Raw genomic sequence first — 15,105 nt, forward strand, 5'->3', positions numbered from 1 at the left:
TTCTGCAGGCGCCGAGTCCTGCTGCAGAGACCCTCAATTCTGTTTCAACCAACATCGTAGGTTGCGTTGGACCTTGGTCTATTCTGTGCTCCAGGCCCTTTTATACCAGCGACATGAGGGTGTTCTGTTGCTACTGTTGCTTGGCTATTTCCTGCCACCTGCTTCCAGATGTCCCATGAGTATCTGGCTCATTTAGAGCTGGTAGGAAGGTTTGTGGGCAATGATCATAGCTCACTTGAAAAAACGTTCTCCCAAGAGTGTCCATCGCTCTGTGATCCTTCCCCGGGGCGCTGAGGAATGGGTCAGAGGACCGCCTCTGCTCTTTTGAGAGTGGATTCGACTACCACCGATTTTGGTGAGGAAGCTGTCACTTATCAAACCTGGGAGCCTTCTGGACGACTGGTAAATCCTGTCAGCTGCCTTATTCATGGGAGGCACTGTGAGGGGTTTTCCACTTCCTCAGCAATAACTCCTTTCAAGGATATCGTGAACCAGGACTACCACGATCTCCTTAGGAGAGTCCATGAACTTGAGGATTTCAATCATTTTATGCCTGGCATCCTCCTTTTATCAGCAACTGAAAAAGAATAGCCACCTCCATTGCCCATACAAAACCTGCAAAGGACAAGTCTTCAGGCAGGAGACTTCCTTCGCTCCTCTGGAGGAGAAGGGTCTGAGGGGAGACCCTCAGAGCAATCTGTAGGGGATTCCATGGCGTCATTCCCCCAGGGGTCATAGTGGCCCTCATCCTCACTGAAAGTGAAAGGGGGATGGGTCCATAATCACCAGCTGAGCTGGAAGGGGGACTGGAGGCCTCTGAAGCTTCCTTCTCCAAAGAACTGGCCACAACCATTGTATCGGCAGCGGGAAGCTGTTGTGCCCTGATGGGCAGTGATGCCAACCTGGGAACCGATGCCAGCTGGGTTGGTAAGGTGCTGATGAGTGCATGTAGCTTCTCCAACAGCAGCTCCAAGATGGACAGTGCTGGCTCCAGTGCCGTCTGTGCCACGGGACAGATGTCCCACATCGCTCGCTCGACTGCTAGCTGTATTCGCCACTCGAGCTCCTCCTCAAACATTGCTGATGCCAACGCCAACTGGGAGGAAGGAGGGGTGGCCAGATCCTCTTCGGAACAGAGAGGAGGCTTGGTGACTGGCATCAGGACTGGTGGAGACTGCGGATCCCCGGCACTGATGGAGGATTGGCACTTCTTGCCGTGAGGTCGCTTGAGGAATACTACAGGGAGGACCAAGAGGGACCCGGCATCGAATGCAGAAAAGAAAATTGTGTGAAATTCGAAAAAAGTGGAAAGTTTTTCAAAAGAAGCTAAAAAGCCAAAGTCTGTTCACAAAACCGTGATGCTCAGCGCCGCGGAAAAAGAGAGACTGAAGAGGGACCCCGCGTGGTATAGGGCATGCTATGTTTTCTGTCGGGGCTCCATCTGATGTCACCCATGTGTGAGGCCTACCATCCTGCTTGTCTTTGGAGATTTTTTAATTGTGGTGGTAGTGTTATATATAATTGCTTGGGAGTACTGCAGTATTTTTATCTGTTGTAAATTGTTAAAACTTGTGATGTATCTTTTGTAATCCCCAAATCCACTGGTTTGGGATAGGGGGAGGAGAATGAGGATCCTGGCTACTTCACAAGCAGCATGAGGTTGAGTTATTGCATCTTGGAATTGTGTATAGCCCTGCAGTCTCTCATGTTTTTCCTAATATAAAGATAGGTGTTTGCTGAACGTTTTGCTCTCCTTGATAAAGCAGAGAGAAATTTGTATGTACAAATGTGCAGATCATAAAGCAGTGTGTACAGGAACACCATTCACATACAGATTAAGCCTTCAGCCACAGAATCTCTACTGGAGAGGAAACATTGTATGATGTGTGTGGGCAGCAACAGTAGGGAATCACAACAAGGAGCCAAGGATCAAAGAGTGGGAGGGTAGGACTTGAACTAGTCCCAAGACTAGTTATCACTTGCAGACCTCTCTGTATTTAAGGCCTGGGCATACAGTAAGTGCTTGAGGCCTGATAGAGTATGGTACTGCTTGCCCGGCGCCCTGGGATGGTAGACTTTTCTTCCCTTCTTTCTTCAACCTGTTCCCCCATTTTGTGTCCCCAGAATTCTCTGACGCGAAGTGCCCCAGTGAACAGTGAAACTCAAGGCCGCTTTGGCTCTCGTTTCCTTACAACCTACGACAGGAGGTTTGTCATTAAGACAATAACAAGTGAAGATGTGGCGGAGATGCATAATATTTTAAAGAAGTACCATCAGGTATAGTGGCTCTGGCATTTGGAAGTGGGGGCTGGGGGAGGCACTGCTGTTGGAGTCACTGAGGGTGAGGCACACCCTGAAGGTGATGTATTTAGTCTTTGGCTCACCTTTTCCAGCTCTCATGCAGCAGGTATAGAGATTATTTTGAACATTTGTTGGGGAGGAGGTAGTGGCTGGTAGTGGTTAAAGAAAAAAGGGGATGAAATTAAAAAAAAAAAAAAAGACAGACCAAGAGGACAATTCTTCCAGATTCTTGAGTTTTAGCACCAACTCCGTTCTGTCCTGCCACACCTGTCTGCTATGCCGAGACTGAGGATCCCTCCCCTCTTAGCCCTGCAGCACCCTCTGCTATTACAGTGTTAAGACCACACACACATGCACAATAAACTAAACTTTTTTGTACTTCAGTTTATTGTGGAGTGCCACGGGAACACATTGCTTCCTCAATTTCTGGGGATGTATCGCCTCACAGTGGATGGTGTGGAATCCTACATGGTGGTGTCCCGGAATGTGTTTAGCCACAGACTCACCGTGCATCGGAAGTATGACCTGAAGGTAAGGGACACGCTCACAGAGTGAGCTGTGATAAATGGCTGGCTTTTAGCCTGCCCCTTACCCCCTCACATGGGTGTCGGATACTAGAAGCATCTGTTGAATGAGTGCCGTCATGTTTCAGCCCAGCTGTTCGTGATCAAGTAAAACTAGTAAAAGAAATGTGTACAAGTTAGTGGGGGAGGTGTGGAAGCAGTCTCCTCATAGCGGGGAGTCAGGTGCAGATTAATGCAGTGTCATCTTGCTAGTTTATTAACATACAGAGGGTGCCTTCTGGCTCCCCCCAGAATCCCTGCCCCAGCTATCTTAATTTCTGCAGCAGCTGTAGCTCTTTAAATCTATTTTCCATGTCCCAAGATGTCTGAGCTCATATTGGCTGTATCATCTGAGTTTCATTCTCATAACTTTCTTCTGGAACGTGTCACAGTTCATCTGTTCCTGCTGGTGAACATATCCAGAAGCTGCATCCTCCAAATCGGGCTGCTCTAAAGCCCAAGTGTCTGTGGAGGATGGGAGCCCCATGGGAGCAGCATAAACCTTACCGGCAATGTTACTCTTCTTTTTCTCAGGGCTCAACAGTATCGAGGGAAGCAAGCGACAAAGAGAAGGTTGGTGGGACTGAGTCTTGAGCGTTGAGTCACATTGTTGATTTTTCTGTCATGCCTGCTGACTGCTGAAATAGTAAATGCCATGAGTGCCTGTCATTGCTTAGAATTAGGGCTTCTCAATCCAGTCCTTGAGATGACCCAGTCAGTCGGGTTTTCAGGATATTCACGTGAATATGCATGAAATTTTGCATCCCAAGGGGAGGTATAGTGCATGCAAATCTAGCTCCTGCATATGTATTGTGGATATCCTAAAAACCCAACTGGGTTGAGAACGCACAATTAAACTCTGGAATTTGTTGCCAGAGAATGTGGTTCGTGCAGTTAGTATAGCTGTGTTTAAAAAAGGATTGGATAAGTTCTTGGAGGAGAAGTCCATTACCTGCTATTAAGTTCACTTAGAGAATAGCCACTAACATTAGCAATGGTTACATGGAATAGACTTAGTTTTTGGGGTACTTGCCAGGTTCTTATGGCCTGGATTGGCCACTGTTGGAAACAGGATGCTGGGCTTGATGGACCCTTGGTCTGACCCAGTATGGCATTTTCTTATGTTCTTATGTTCTTATGTGTTCCCTGTAAGTACCAGGATCAGTCCAGACGGTGGGTTATGTCCTCCGTCCAGCAGATGGAGTCAGACAAAGCTTCGGAGGGTGCTGCCTCATAAACCAGGGCACCCTCTGTAAGTCTTCAGTATCTTTCTGACTCCAGCAGATAGAAGCAGGGGAATCTTGGCTTCCCCAGTATATGGAGAGAATTATTCTTTCTTTCTCCTCTGTATTTTTATTTGATGGATCAAGTTATTTAAAAAAAAAAAAAAAGCAAGCAAATTAGTTGATTATACTGCCTTAACTTGCAGACAGATCTGCTCTTTCACTCTGTCTGGTTTCTCCTTTTCCTTATTGTTTTATGGGGTAAGTTTTTTGTGACTTTATTACTTTCCTTTAGCTGCTCTTCGAACCAGCTCTCCTGGGGGTGCATGTTGGAGGTTTCAACCTCTCTCCCCCTGCCGCGTCCCGACCCGCAGCCCTGAGAAGTGCATTCCTCGGGGCTGCTGATCGCAGAGAGGTAACATTCCTCTGCTGGCGCTCGTTTTTCCTCGGTGAGTTTGAAAGCGGAGGCATTTTCCAGCTGCCCGCGGCGCTGTTTCCTCGTGGCTTCCCCCCCCCCCTCCCCCTGCCCTCATGCTGAGGGCTCTAAGATGTGCAGCGTGTGGATCCGAGGCTCTCCCGCGAGGGGATTTGTACGAGATGCCTCCCTGGTGGGGAGGGCACCTCGCAGCCGGCGGGACGTCCTTCTTTGCGCGGTCAAGCGCGCCTTCACAGACAGGGACCGGCTCCGATTCAGCTTCGCGCGGGAACGGCGGCCATCTTGGTCTCAGAGCCAGCTGCACCGTTGCCCTCAGGAGAGGATTCGGAAGATCTTGCTGAGCTGTTACCACCGGTTTTAACACCGGTTCCGCCTCGGACCCTATTTACTGCCTGGGGATCCTCCTGCCTTGCCCCTCTCGGGCCCACCTCCGTTCTCCATGGACTTTGGGCTCCTCATGCACAATGCATATTTGGCAAGAATGTCCCAGCCTCCGGATTCCGCAACAGGGCCTCCGCCCCCCCAAGGTGCCCAGGGCAGCTGATACTCCTCCCGGGGGAGTCTTCCAGGGAGTCCAGGTCCCAGTGGGGGAGGGGCACCGGGGGCCCCTCTGGGGTCCTCCCGGGTGCATCTCGCTCTTTCCCCTGCGGTGGGGGTTGACTCTGTCCCGGATCCTGGACTGGATGATCCCCTGCTTGGCCTGGATGATCCCCTGCTCGCTGCCCAGATGGAAGGGGATGACCCGAGGGTGCTCCAGATCTTTCAGAGAGACGAGTTGGATGCTCTCATTCCACATATCCTCCAAGAGCTGGACATTGAGGCCCCCCCCTGGATCCGCCGGGACCCACTACCTCGGGGAAGAAGGGGGACCCAGTGCTGGCGGTTCTCCGCCCTCCGACCAGGGCCTTTCCTACCCATCCTAACTTCCTGCAACTGTTGGCTAGAGAATGGGATGCGCCTGAAGCCTCGCTGAAAGTCAGCAGGGCGATGGATAAACTGTACCCTCTCCCTGAGGACTTCTTAGATCTTCTTAAGGTTCAGAAGGTCGACTCCGCAGTCTCGGCTGTCACGAAGCGTACGACCATTCCGGTCACAGGAGACACGGCTCCGCGGGACATGCAGGACAGGAAACTAGAAGTCTACCTCAAAAGGTATTTGAGGTAGACAGTGTTTAAGGGGCGTGGGATAAACACTGTGGATCCATGAAGTCAAGATGCCGCCAATGAAGAGTGGGTGACTCGCCAGAATGAAGGCTACTGCCTGGAGACATACCCTTATTCAATAAACGTACACATGCTTACTGTGACTCCAACATCGTTCTAGCTTCAACAGCAAGAGGAAATGTGGAATAAAGGATCTGCACTCACAAAGGGGGCAGTAGCTGGCTTGTTACGGCGGTTACTACCCCAAACCAAATAAGCCTGTTACTTCAATTTCTATGCATATACAGCATAGTTCTCTGCTTCAACGGCAGGGGAGAAGAAAAAAACTGATACTACACACATCCAGCAGAGCTCTCTGCTTCAACGGCAGGGGAGAAGAAAAAAGGGTCGCACTCACAAAGCGGGGAGTAGCTGGCTTGTTACGGCAGTTACTACCCCAAACCAAATGTGCCTGATACTTCACTTTCGATGCATATCCAGCATGGCTCTCTGCTTCAACAGCATGGGAGAAGAATAAACTGATACTTCAAGCATATCCAGCATAGCTCCCTGCTTCAACGGCAGGGGAGAAGAAAAACAACCAATAAGGGCTGTATAACATAGTCTGAGTAAAACAAATAAGCATGGGAGTAGCTTGCTTATTGCGGCGGTTACTACCCCTACTACCCCTAACTTATCAAGCTAGATATTTCACTTGGATGCAGCTCCATCACTGCTTTCTACATTAATGGTGGGGGTGGAAGGGAAATAGAACCAAGAGCTAAGAGAAACAGATAAGTATGAGAGAAAAAAGTGTGTGAAGCTTGCTGGACAGACTGGATGGGCCGTTTGGTCTTCTTCTGCCGTCATTTCTATGTTTCTATGTGTCCGCACTGGGAGTCCAAGCGGCCATCTGTAGCTCACTTGCACAAAGAGAGGGACTTTGCTAGGTACAGCAACTCCTTACCTCTCAGGAGCTACCGCCAGAGGAAGCAAGACAGGCAGACCACCTGGAGGCGGTCATAGCCTATGGAGCGAATGCCCTGTATGACCTCCTCCGAGTTCTAGCAAGGTAAATAGTCTCGGCAGTCTCAGTGTGACATCTCCTCTGGCTCCGCAACTGGTCAGCAGATTCCTCATCCAAGTCACAGTTGGGATCTCTTCCTTTTAAAGGGAAATTCCTCTTCGGGGATGATTTTGACCAGATCATAAAGTCACTCTGTGAGAATCTTCCTCTGGAAGATCAACTGCGAACCTCGAGATCGTTTAATCCCTCCAGAAGTCGGTTCCGCGGGCAACGCCGCTTACGCACCACCAGACAGACGATGCCTCGGACTCCCTCTTCCAGATCTCAGTCTTGATCTCGTTCCTTTCGAGGCCGTAGACCAACTAGGGATGGGGTGGCCCAAGGGGCTCCTTCCAAGTCCTTTCAATGATGCCAGACTGACTCACTCCCTGACCCCCAGGATCGGGGGACGAATCTCTCTCTTTTCTACAAGGAGTGGGTCCGGATCACGTCGGATCAGTGGGTACTAGACATCCTAAGACACCGGCTACGCATTGGATTTTGCTCAAACCCCCCCCCCCCCCCCCCAAGAGACAGATTTCTCTTCTCTCCCTGCGGACCACCTCAAAAGCAGCTCATTGTATGGCAGACCCTCGACAGACTTCTAGCTCTCGGAGCCATCCTTCCAGTACCACTCACAGAGGTGGGCTCAGGCCACTATTCGATCTACTTTGTGGTCCCCAAGAAGGAGGGATCCTTCCGTCCAATCTTGGATCTCAAGGTGGTCAACAAGTCCCTCAAGGTTCCTCATTTCCGGATGGAGACTTTACGCTCAGTGATCGCGGCAGTGCATCAGGGGGAATTTCTTGCCTCCCTGGACCTGACGGAGGCTTATCTTCACATCCCCATCCTCAGAGCGCATCAGATTCTGGGTCAGCATTTCCAATTCCAAGCCCTCCCTTTTGGCCTGGCGACCGCCCCCCAAACATTCACAAAGGTAATGGTGGTCGTGGCAGCAGCTCTCCAACGTGAGAGAATTCTAGTTCACCCATATCTGAACGACTGGCTCATCCGAGCAAAGACACTGACACAGGGTCACGCAGCGGTCACCTGGGTTGTGCAGCTTCTTCAATCCCTTGGTTGGGTTGTCAACTTCACCAAGAGCAGTCTTATTCCATCACAGTCTTTGGATTTCCTGGGTGCGCGCTTCGACACGGCGATGGGCAAGGTCTTCCTGCGACCGGATCAGGCCCAGTCGCTCTGGGGGCAGGTTCAGCACTTCTCTTGTCTCCCCTCTCCCACAGCCTGGGATTACCTACAGGTCCTGGGATCCATGGCATCCACTATTGATCTCGTACCCTGGGCATTTGCGCACATGCGCCCGCTACAGAGAGCGTTACTCTCTCGCTGGAAACCGGTGTCGCAGGAGAACCAGCTCATCCTCCCACTCCCCCAGCTCGCCAGGGACAGCCTGCTTTGGTGGCTAGACCCGCTCCACTTGACGCAGGGAATGCTCCTGGAAATTCCAGACTGGGTGGTGGTCACCATGGATGCCAGTCTATCCGGCTGGGGGGCAGTGTGCCAAATGAGTTCAGTACAGGGGCAGTGAACAAAGTCTCAAGCCGCAAGGCCAATCAATCGCCTGGAAACGAGAGCAGTATGTTTGGCACTGGAACGTTTTCTTCCCCTCGTGCGGCATCGGGTGGTCAGGATCCTCTCGAACAACGCGACCACGGTAGCGTACATCAACCGCCAGGGGGGCACGAGAAGTCATCATGTCTCATTGGAAACGGACAAGTTGATGTCGTGGGTGGAGGTTCACCTCTCTTGACTTGCAGCCTCTCACATTGCGGGCGTGGGCAACATACAGGCGGACTTCTTGAGTCGACAACGTTTAGATCCCGGGGAGTGGGAACTCTCCGAGGAGGCGATGCAGCTCCTCATTCATCGTTGGGGGACCCCTCGCCTGGATCTCATGGCCACTCTTCACAACACCAAGGCACCGCGATTCTTCAGTCGCAGAAGGGAGCACGGCGCAGAAGGCATGGATGTGCTGGTCCTTCCTTGGCCATGTCACCTCCTACTCTACGTGTTTCCCAAACCCTCCCCGGTGACCACTAGTGGGCAAGGTCCTCCGGAGGATAGAGGTCCACCAAGGTCTGGTGATCCTGGTGGCACCGGAATGGCCACGCCGTCCTTGGTTCGCGGATCTGATCAACCTCGCGGTGGACGGTCCTCTACGCCTGGGCCACCTGCTGCGCCTACTGCATCAAGGCCCAGTATTTTTCGACCAGGCAGATCGCTTTTGTCTTGCGGCCTGGCTTTTGAAAGGCGGAGACTTAGTGAGAAGTATGCCTGAACAGAAAACCAACATGGAAAAGGAAATCCCCAGAAGCCTCTGCGTGTCTTTGGCCTGCCTGGGCTGAATGGACTGAGTGACTTTCTGAGCATGGATATCTGTAGAGGCAGGCAAGCTGGCACTAGAGAGGTGATGTCTATTCATAGAGTCACGACAGGGGAGCTTCAGGCAATATTCTCAGGAGTTTGTAATCCACACAGTTACAGACGTGTTGATTACCTTTACCAGTAAGAGTTTAACAGAACAAAGAAAGTCATGGGAAATGGGCTACACATCCTGGGAAGCCAATCAGGGATAGTTAGGGATGATTTAATCATGCATTTGACATCACAACTTATGTAAATGATTCTTTGGGCAGTCACGCAAGTCTAGAAGCTTCCACAATATTGTATGTTATCTATAAAAGAAGGATCACTTCCTGTATACAAGGAGATGCTGGTCAGTTTGTAAGACTAAGGGCACCCAGTACCCAGCATCTCCCGAGAACACTTATATTGATTAATAAAAATGCATTATACTTTTACTGAGTCTAAGTGTTCTTGTGTCCCTGGCCATAAGCATAGAGTAAGCTTTACGCCGTGGATACCCGGAGGCCGTAGTCTCTACTCTCCTCAAGGCTAGGAAGACATCAACCTCCATCGCTTATGTACGAGTCTGGAAGGTCTTCGAATCCTGGTGCGCTTCTCAGGCCGCACGGCTGCGGTCAGCTTCCGTGCCTCAGATCCTTGCGTTCCTTCAGGAGGGTCTGGAGAAGGGCCTCGCTTACAACTCCCTGAGGGTCCAGGTTTCTGCTCTTAGATCCCTGTTCCACCTCCAGGAAGAACTTCCACTTTCCTCTCACCCTGACATCGTCCGGTTCCTCAAAGGGGTGAAACACCTGAGGCCCCCGGTTCAGGCCCCCTGTCCCTCCTGGAACCTCAACTTAGTCCTCAGGATTTTGGGCGGCCCTCCCTTCAAACCTATGCGTGCCTCCACTCTCAAAGACCTCACCCTCAAGACTGTCTTTCTGGTGGCCATTTGTTCTGCCCGCCGGGTCTCCGAACTCAAAGCGCTGTCCTGCAGGGAGCCTTACCTCCGTTTCACGGACTCTGGGGTCTCCTTGCACACAGTTCCCTCGTTCCTGCCCAAGGTGGTTTCTGCCTTTCATCTGAATCAGACGGTGGAACTTCCGTCCTTCTCTGGCGACAATCCACGGGATCTCCACAAACTTGATGCTAAGCGCATACTGATCCGTTACCTGGAGGTCACCAATGATTTTCATCTGTCGGACCATTTGTTTGTCCTTTGGTCTGGCCCAAAGAGAGGCTACGAAGACAACTATAGCTCGATGGCTCAAAGAGGCTATTGTCACAGCGTATATAGGGGCAGGTCGGCAACCCCCCCCGGGCGTCAAGGTACATTCTCTTTGATCTCAGGCAGCGTCCTGGGCGGAAAGCCAGTCTGTCTCCTCGCAGGAGATCTGCTGTGCGGTCACCTGGAAATCATTGCATACCTTTGCAAGGCACTACCACTTGCATCTCCAGTTGCCGACTTCCGGCTACTTTGGCGACAGTCATTCGACAAGGGCTATCAAGGGCCCAACCTATGTAGGGAAGCTTTGGTACATCTCACTGTCTGGACTGATCCTGGTACGTACAGGGAAAAGAAAATTATTCCTTACCTGCTAATTTTAGTTCCTGTAGTACCATGGATTAGTCCAGACGCCCTCCCTAAGGTTTCTGGGGATTGGGGTTTACTGCTCGACTTCCCTCTAACTTCGCTACTCTGTTTCATCTAATCTGGTGTTAGCCTCTCCGTTTAAGGGGCTGTTCCACAGTTCTTTTTGCAAGTTCACTTTTTGGCACCAGTTCTTTGGTTATCGGTTATATATATTTTATTCATAGTCATGTGTGGTTGGTTATCTTGATCCATCCTTCTCTGTCTTATTTCTCTGATATTCTCTATACTGAAGACTTACAGAGGGTGCACTGGTTTATGAGGCAGCATCCTCCGAAGCTTTGTCTGACTCCATCTGCTGGACGGGGACATAACCCACCGTCTGGATTGATCCATGGTACTACAGGAACGAAAATTAGCAGGTAAGGAATAATTTTCTTGTTTAGGAGATTGTAGGAGTGAAGGGACTGGATTTTCCTCTACATTGTGAAAAGGAAGCCATTCCACAGGGGAACAAAAGAACAGATTTTTGTGAGCAGTATCAAAGATCTGAAGAACAGAAATGAACGGTGAAGAGATTTTAGAGTTTATAAGATGATGTAAACTGAGGCTCATTAAAGACACAATGAATCCCTCCCCAGGGGGAAGGCTATATGAGGTAATGGGAGATTCTGACTTGCCTTTGGTGCAAGTAGCAGAAGCAGGACTTGACAAGGGGGGTGGGGGCCTTGTAACTGTCCCTCCATGGCCATGGGCCCGTGCTAGAGACGGGAAGTAGGAGTCCAGGCCTCTTGTGCAGTGCATTGACAGCCTCCTAATTCATATCAGATCCAGTTTAACCTGTTACTGAGTATTTCCATCACCCATTCCTTCTATGTGCACCTCATGCCTATCACTGTACACCTCTGATATACAAATAACAAACCTGCCTTTTGCAGGCCAAAGAGCTGCCCACGTTTAAAGACAATGATTTCCTGAACGAAGGTCAAAGGCTGCATGTCGGGGAGGAGAACAAGAAGATGTTTCTGGAGAAGCTAAAGCGAGATGTGGAGGTGAGGAGCAGCTTTACCTTGGATTCTCCTCTGTACTAGAAACATCTCTTGAAAGCTCTGATTTCTGTCAGCACATTGGTTTCTATACTGTGTTTTATCCTTACTATTTTGCAAGGGTATATGAGATCACAGCTAATAATTATTAGCACTTACTGCAGAGGGCTTGCAGGTTCCCCCTGGCCCCTGCAGAGAGCACTTCTGCAACTCATGAGCAGTTTCAATACAAGGCTGGAAAGAGGATGGGGATCGTTCACTCTCCTCAATGACATTCTCAGGCTGAACTCCAGGCACAGAATTTTATATCTGTAGATCTCCTTATCTTTACCATTTAAAGACATTTAAAAAAATCTGTTGAATCATGTAAATAATCACATACAACTACAATTTGCATGCTTTCATCCTATTATAATAATTGAAACAGTAATACAGAAATCAACTGTATTACTGTACTATGAACGTCCAGCCCAGCTGCCTGCACTGATTTAAAAAAAAAAAAAAAAGTAAAAGTAACATAAACCTACTAAATTCAACCCCGCTATCCAAAATCCTTCTCACTAAAATAAAACACTTCCTTTTCATCCTCTGTTATTTCACAAAAACTCCCCCTAAACAGTCTAATCAACTAACAATATTCCTACTTCACTTCATCCCGGCAAGCCAGGCAAAACAGCAATGGGTTGTGCACTTCAGCCAGCAGATGGAGACAGAGAACAATGACTCGCTGATGTCACCCTCGTATAGCTCAGCTGAGGCATCACTAGCCAGTATTTCTCAGTCTTCAGCCAGATGGTAGTTCCCTGTACGTACCCGGATCAGTCCAGACCATGGGTTGAGCCTCCTGTTCAGCAGATGGAGACAGACCAAAACTGTAAGGGTATCCTATATCAGGACAGAGTCTACCCTTCAACCCTTCAGTATTCGTCTGTCTCCAGCAGATGCGACAGCTCACCCTTCGGTTCCCTGTGTTCATTCCTTAGCCCTTACTCGTGGGGTTCTCTCTCTCTTCCCTTTTACCAGGATCAAGCAAGTATTGTTGTTCTTCACCATTTAAAAAAAAAAATAAAAAATTTAAAATTAGAAAGAAATTGAACTCTGTTTTTTTTCTCTTAGGAGACAGTTCCTGTCTCCTCGCTCTTGGGGGGCCTAGGGGGGCTTGGCCCCTTGTTTGTAAAATAGCCTAGGCTCCCTCTTCTCGGTGGTCCTCGTCTGTGGGGCGATACTGGTGGTCCAGTCAGTCCCCCTAGACAGCCCTCTCTCTCTTTCTCCCTCTCCCGGGGCGCCTCCCCCCCCCCCCTCCCCCTCCCCCCGGTGCTGCCAGCAGGGAGGCTTTCATTCCCCTGCTTGCCCGATTGAATAGTTCTAAAAAAAAAAAAAGAAAAATTTTTTTTGCTTCGGGCTCATTCTGGTGCAGGCAGCTGGGATTGAGTGACGGGAGGGGCAGGGTTCGCTCTCCTGCCTTCGCTCCCTCAGGCACTGCAGCTCAGCTGTTTTTCTTTGTCATGCCGCGTTCAGCAGTCTGCCTGGCCTATGGAGAGCCTGCAATCAGGCTCTCCAGAGAAAATTTGTGCTCCGGGGGGTGAGGGCTCCTCCTAGGCAGCTCCTAAGTCTGTGCCCCGGGGCAGACCCTCCAAGCGCATGGCCGGGCCATTCCCGGGTCGTCAAACCTCGGGAACAGTGGCCATCTTGGGTTTTACTGCAGCTACTGTTTCAGAACTGCACGAGTCTCAGGAGCCCGATTTAATTCTTTCTCCCCCGATCTAATTCTTTCTCCCCCGATCTGAGCCCCGAGCACTCTCCGGAGGTAGGTAATGCTGGGCTTGATGGACCTTGGTCTGACCCAGTATGGCATGTTCTTATGTTCTTACCCCTTACCGGAGGAGTGTCTGGAAATGCTGAAAATCCCTAAGGTGGATTCTTCGGAGATGGCTGTCACGAAGCACACCACCATTCCAGTGGTGGGTGCTACGGCCCTGAAAGATGTCCAAGACCGCAAGCTGGAGTTCTGTCTCAAGCGTATCTTCGAAACCTTGGCCTTGGGTGTTCGGGCGTCGATCAGCAGTCTCATGCAGCGGGCAAGTCTTAGGTGGATGCAGCAATCACTCAGTACCCAGGACCTCCCGTCTGCAGAGGCAGAGCAGGCTGAAAGATTGGAAGGTGCAATACGTATGGGGTGGATGCCCTTTACGACTTGTCCATGTCCAGGCAAAGGCGATGGCTTCCGTGATCTCGGCCAGGAGGATTCTCTGGCTCCGGAACTGGTCTGCCGATTCCTCCTCCAAGGCCCAGTTGGGCACACTTCCTTTTAAGGGCAAGTTGCTCTTTGGCAAGGAACTGGAGCAGCTTATTAAATCCTTGGGTGAAAACAAGGTACACAAGCTGCCTGAGGACCGCCCGAAACAGTCTAGAGCCTTCTTCCCGGCTCGTACACGTTTCTGGGGTCAGCGACGTTATAATGCTCAGCCGAGAGGGCCTCTCTCTAGGGGAAACTCCTCCAGATCTTAGTCCTGGTCGCAGTCCTTTCGAGGCCGTCGCGTCTTCTGAGATGGCCTCCTGCAGTGCTCCACTACCAAGCCCGCCTCCCAATGAAATTCGGCGGGCCCATTACTCCGTTCCAAACTTAGGTGGTCGTCCATCTCTCTTCCTCAAGGAATGGGCCAAAGTCACGTCAGATCAGTGGGTACTTGACACAATCGGGAACGGCTACGCTTTAGACTTCTCGAGACTTACCGGATCTACACATAGTCTCCCCTTGTGGACATCAGAAGCGAGCGGCCGTGTCTCAGACCCTCTCCAGACTGCTCGGACTGGGAGCCATAGTCCCAGTTCCCACGGAGGAACAAGGCGCCGGCCAATATTCTATCTACTTCGTAGTACCAAAAAAGGACGGTTCCTTCCGCCCCATTCTGGACCTCAAGCGAGTCAACCGAGTTCTCAAGGTGCCTCATTTTCGAATGGAGACCCTGAGGTCAGTAACAGTGGCTGTTCACCCAGGCGAGTGTCTGGCCTCCCTAGATCGGACGGAGGCCTACCTACAGATACCGATCCGGGCCGAGCAACAGAAATTTCTCCGCTTCCACATCTTGGGCCAACAATTTGTTTCGGGCCCTGCCCTTCGGCCTCGCCACAGCTCCACGCACGTTTTCCAAAGTCATGGTGGTGGTGGCGGCCGTGCTTCGACGGGAAGGAGTCTTGGTATGTCTTTATCTGGACGATTGGCTAGTGCAGGCCAAGTCGGAATCTCTTTGCAAGCTGGCAGTCAACAGAGTTCTAGCTCTACTCACTTTGCTGGGCTGGATTATCAACTTTCCCAAGAGCCACCTGAGCCCTTCGCAGGTGTTGGAATTCCTGGGGGCTCACTTCGATACCC

General features: G+C 50.7%; 1 protein-coding gene across 2 annotated transcripts in view; it reads left to right on the forward strand.

The window, feature by feature from the left end:
* The window catches only part of PIP4K2B (phosphatidylinositol-5-phosphate 4-kinase type 2 beta), a 66,775-nt gene that overhangs the window by 17,461 nt on the left and 34,209 nt on the right, over nt 1-15,105 (forward strand). For both annotated transcript variants that reach the window (XM_029572984.1, XM_029572985.1), the window contains exons 4-7: nt 2,125-2,277; nt 2,686-2,832; nt 3,399-3,437; nt 11,625-11,738. In XM_029572984.1, coding sequence (XP_029428844.1) covers nt 2,125-2,277; nt 2,686-2,832; nt 3,399-3,437; nt 11,625-11,738 — 453 coding nt within the window. The remainder of the gene's footprint in view (nt 1-2,124; nt 2,278-2,685; nt 2,833-3,398; nt 3,438-11,624; nt 11,739-15,105) is intronic.

Source organism: Rhinatrema bivittatum, chromosome 12 (genome assembly GCF_901001135.1).
Source record: "Rhinatrema bivittatum chromosome 12, aRhiBiv1.1, whole genome shotgun sequence".
NCBI lineage: Eukaryota > Metazoa > Chordata > Amphibia > Gymnophiona > Rhinatrematidae > Rhinatrema > Rhinatrema bivittatum.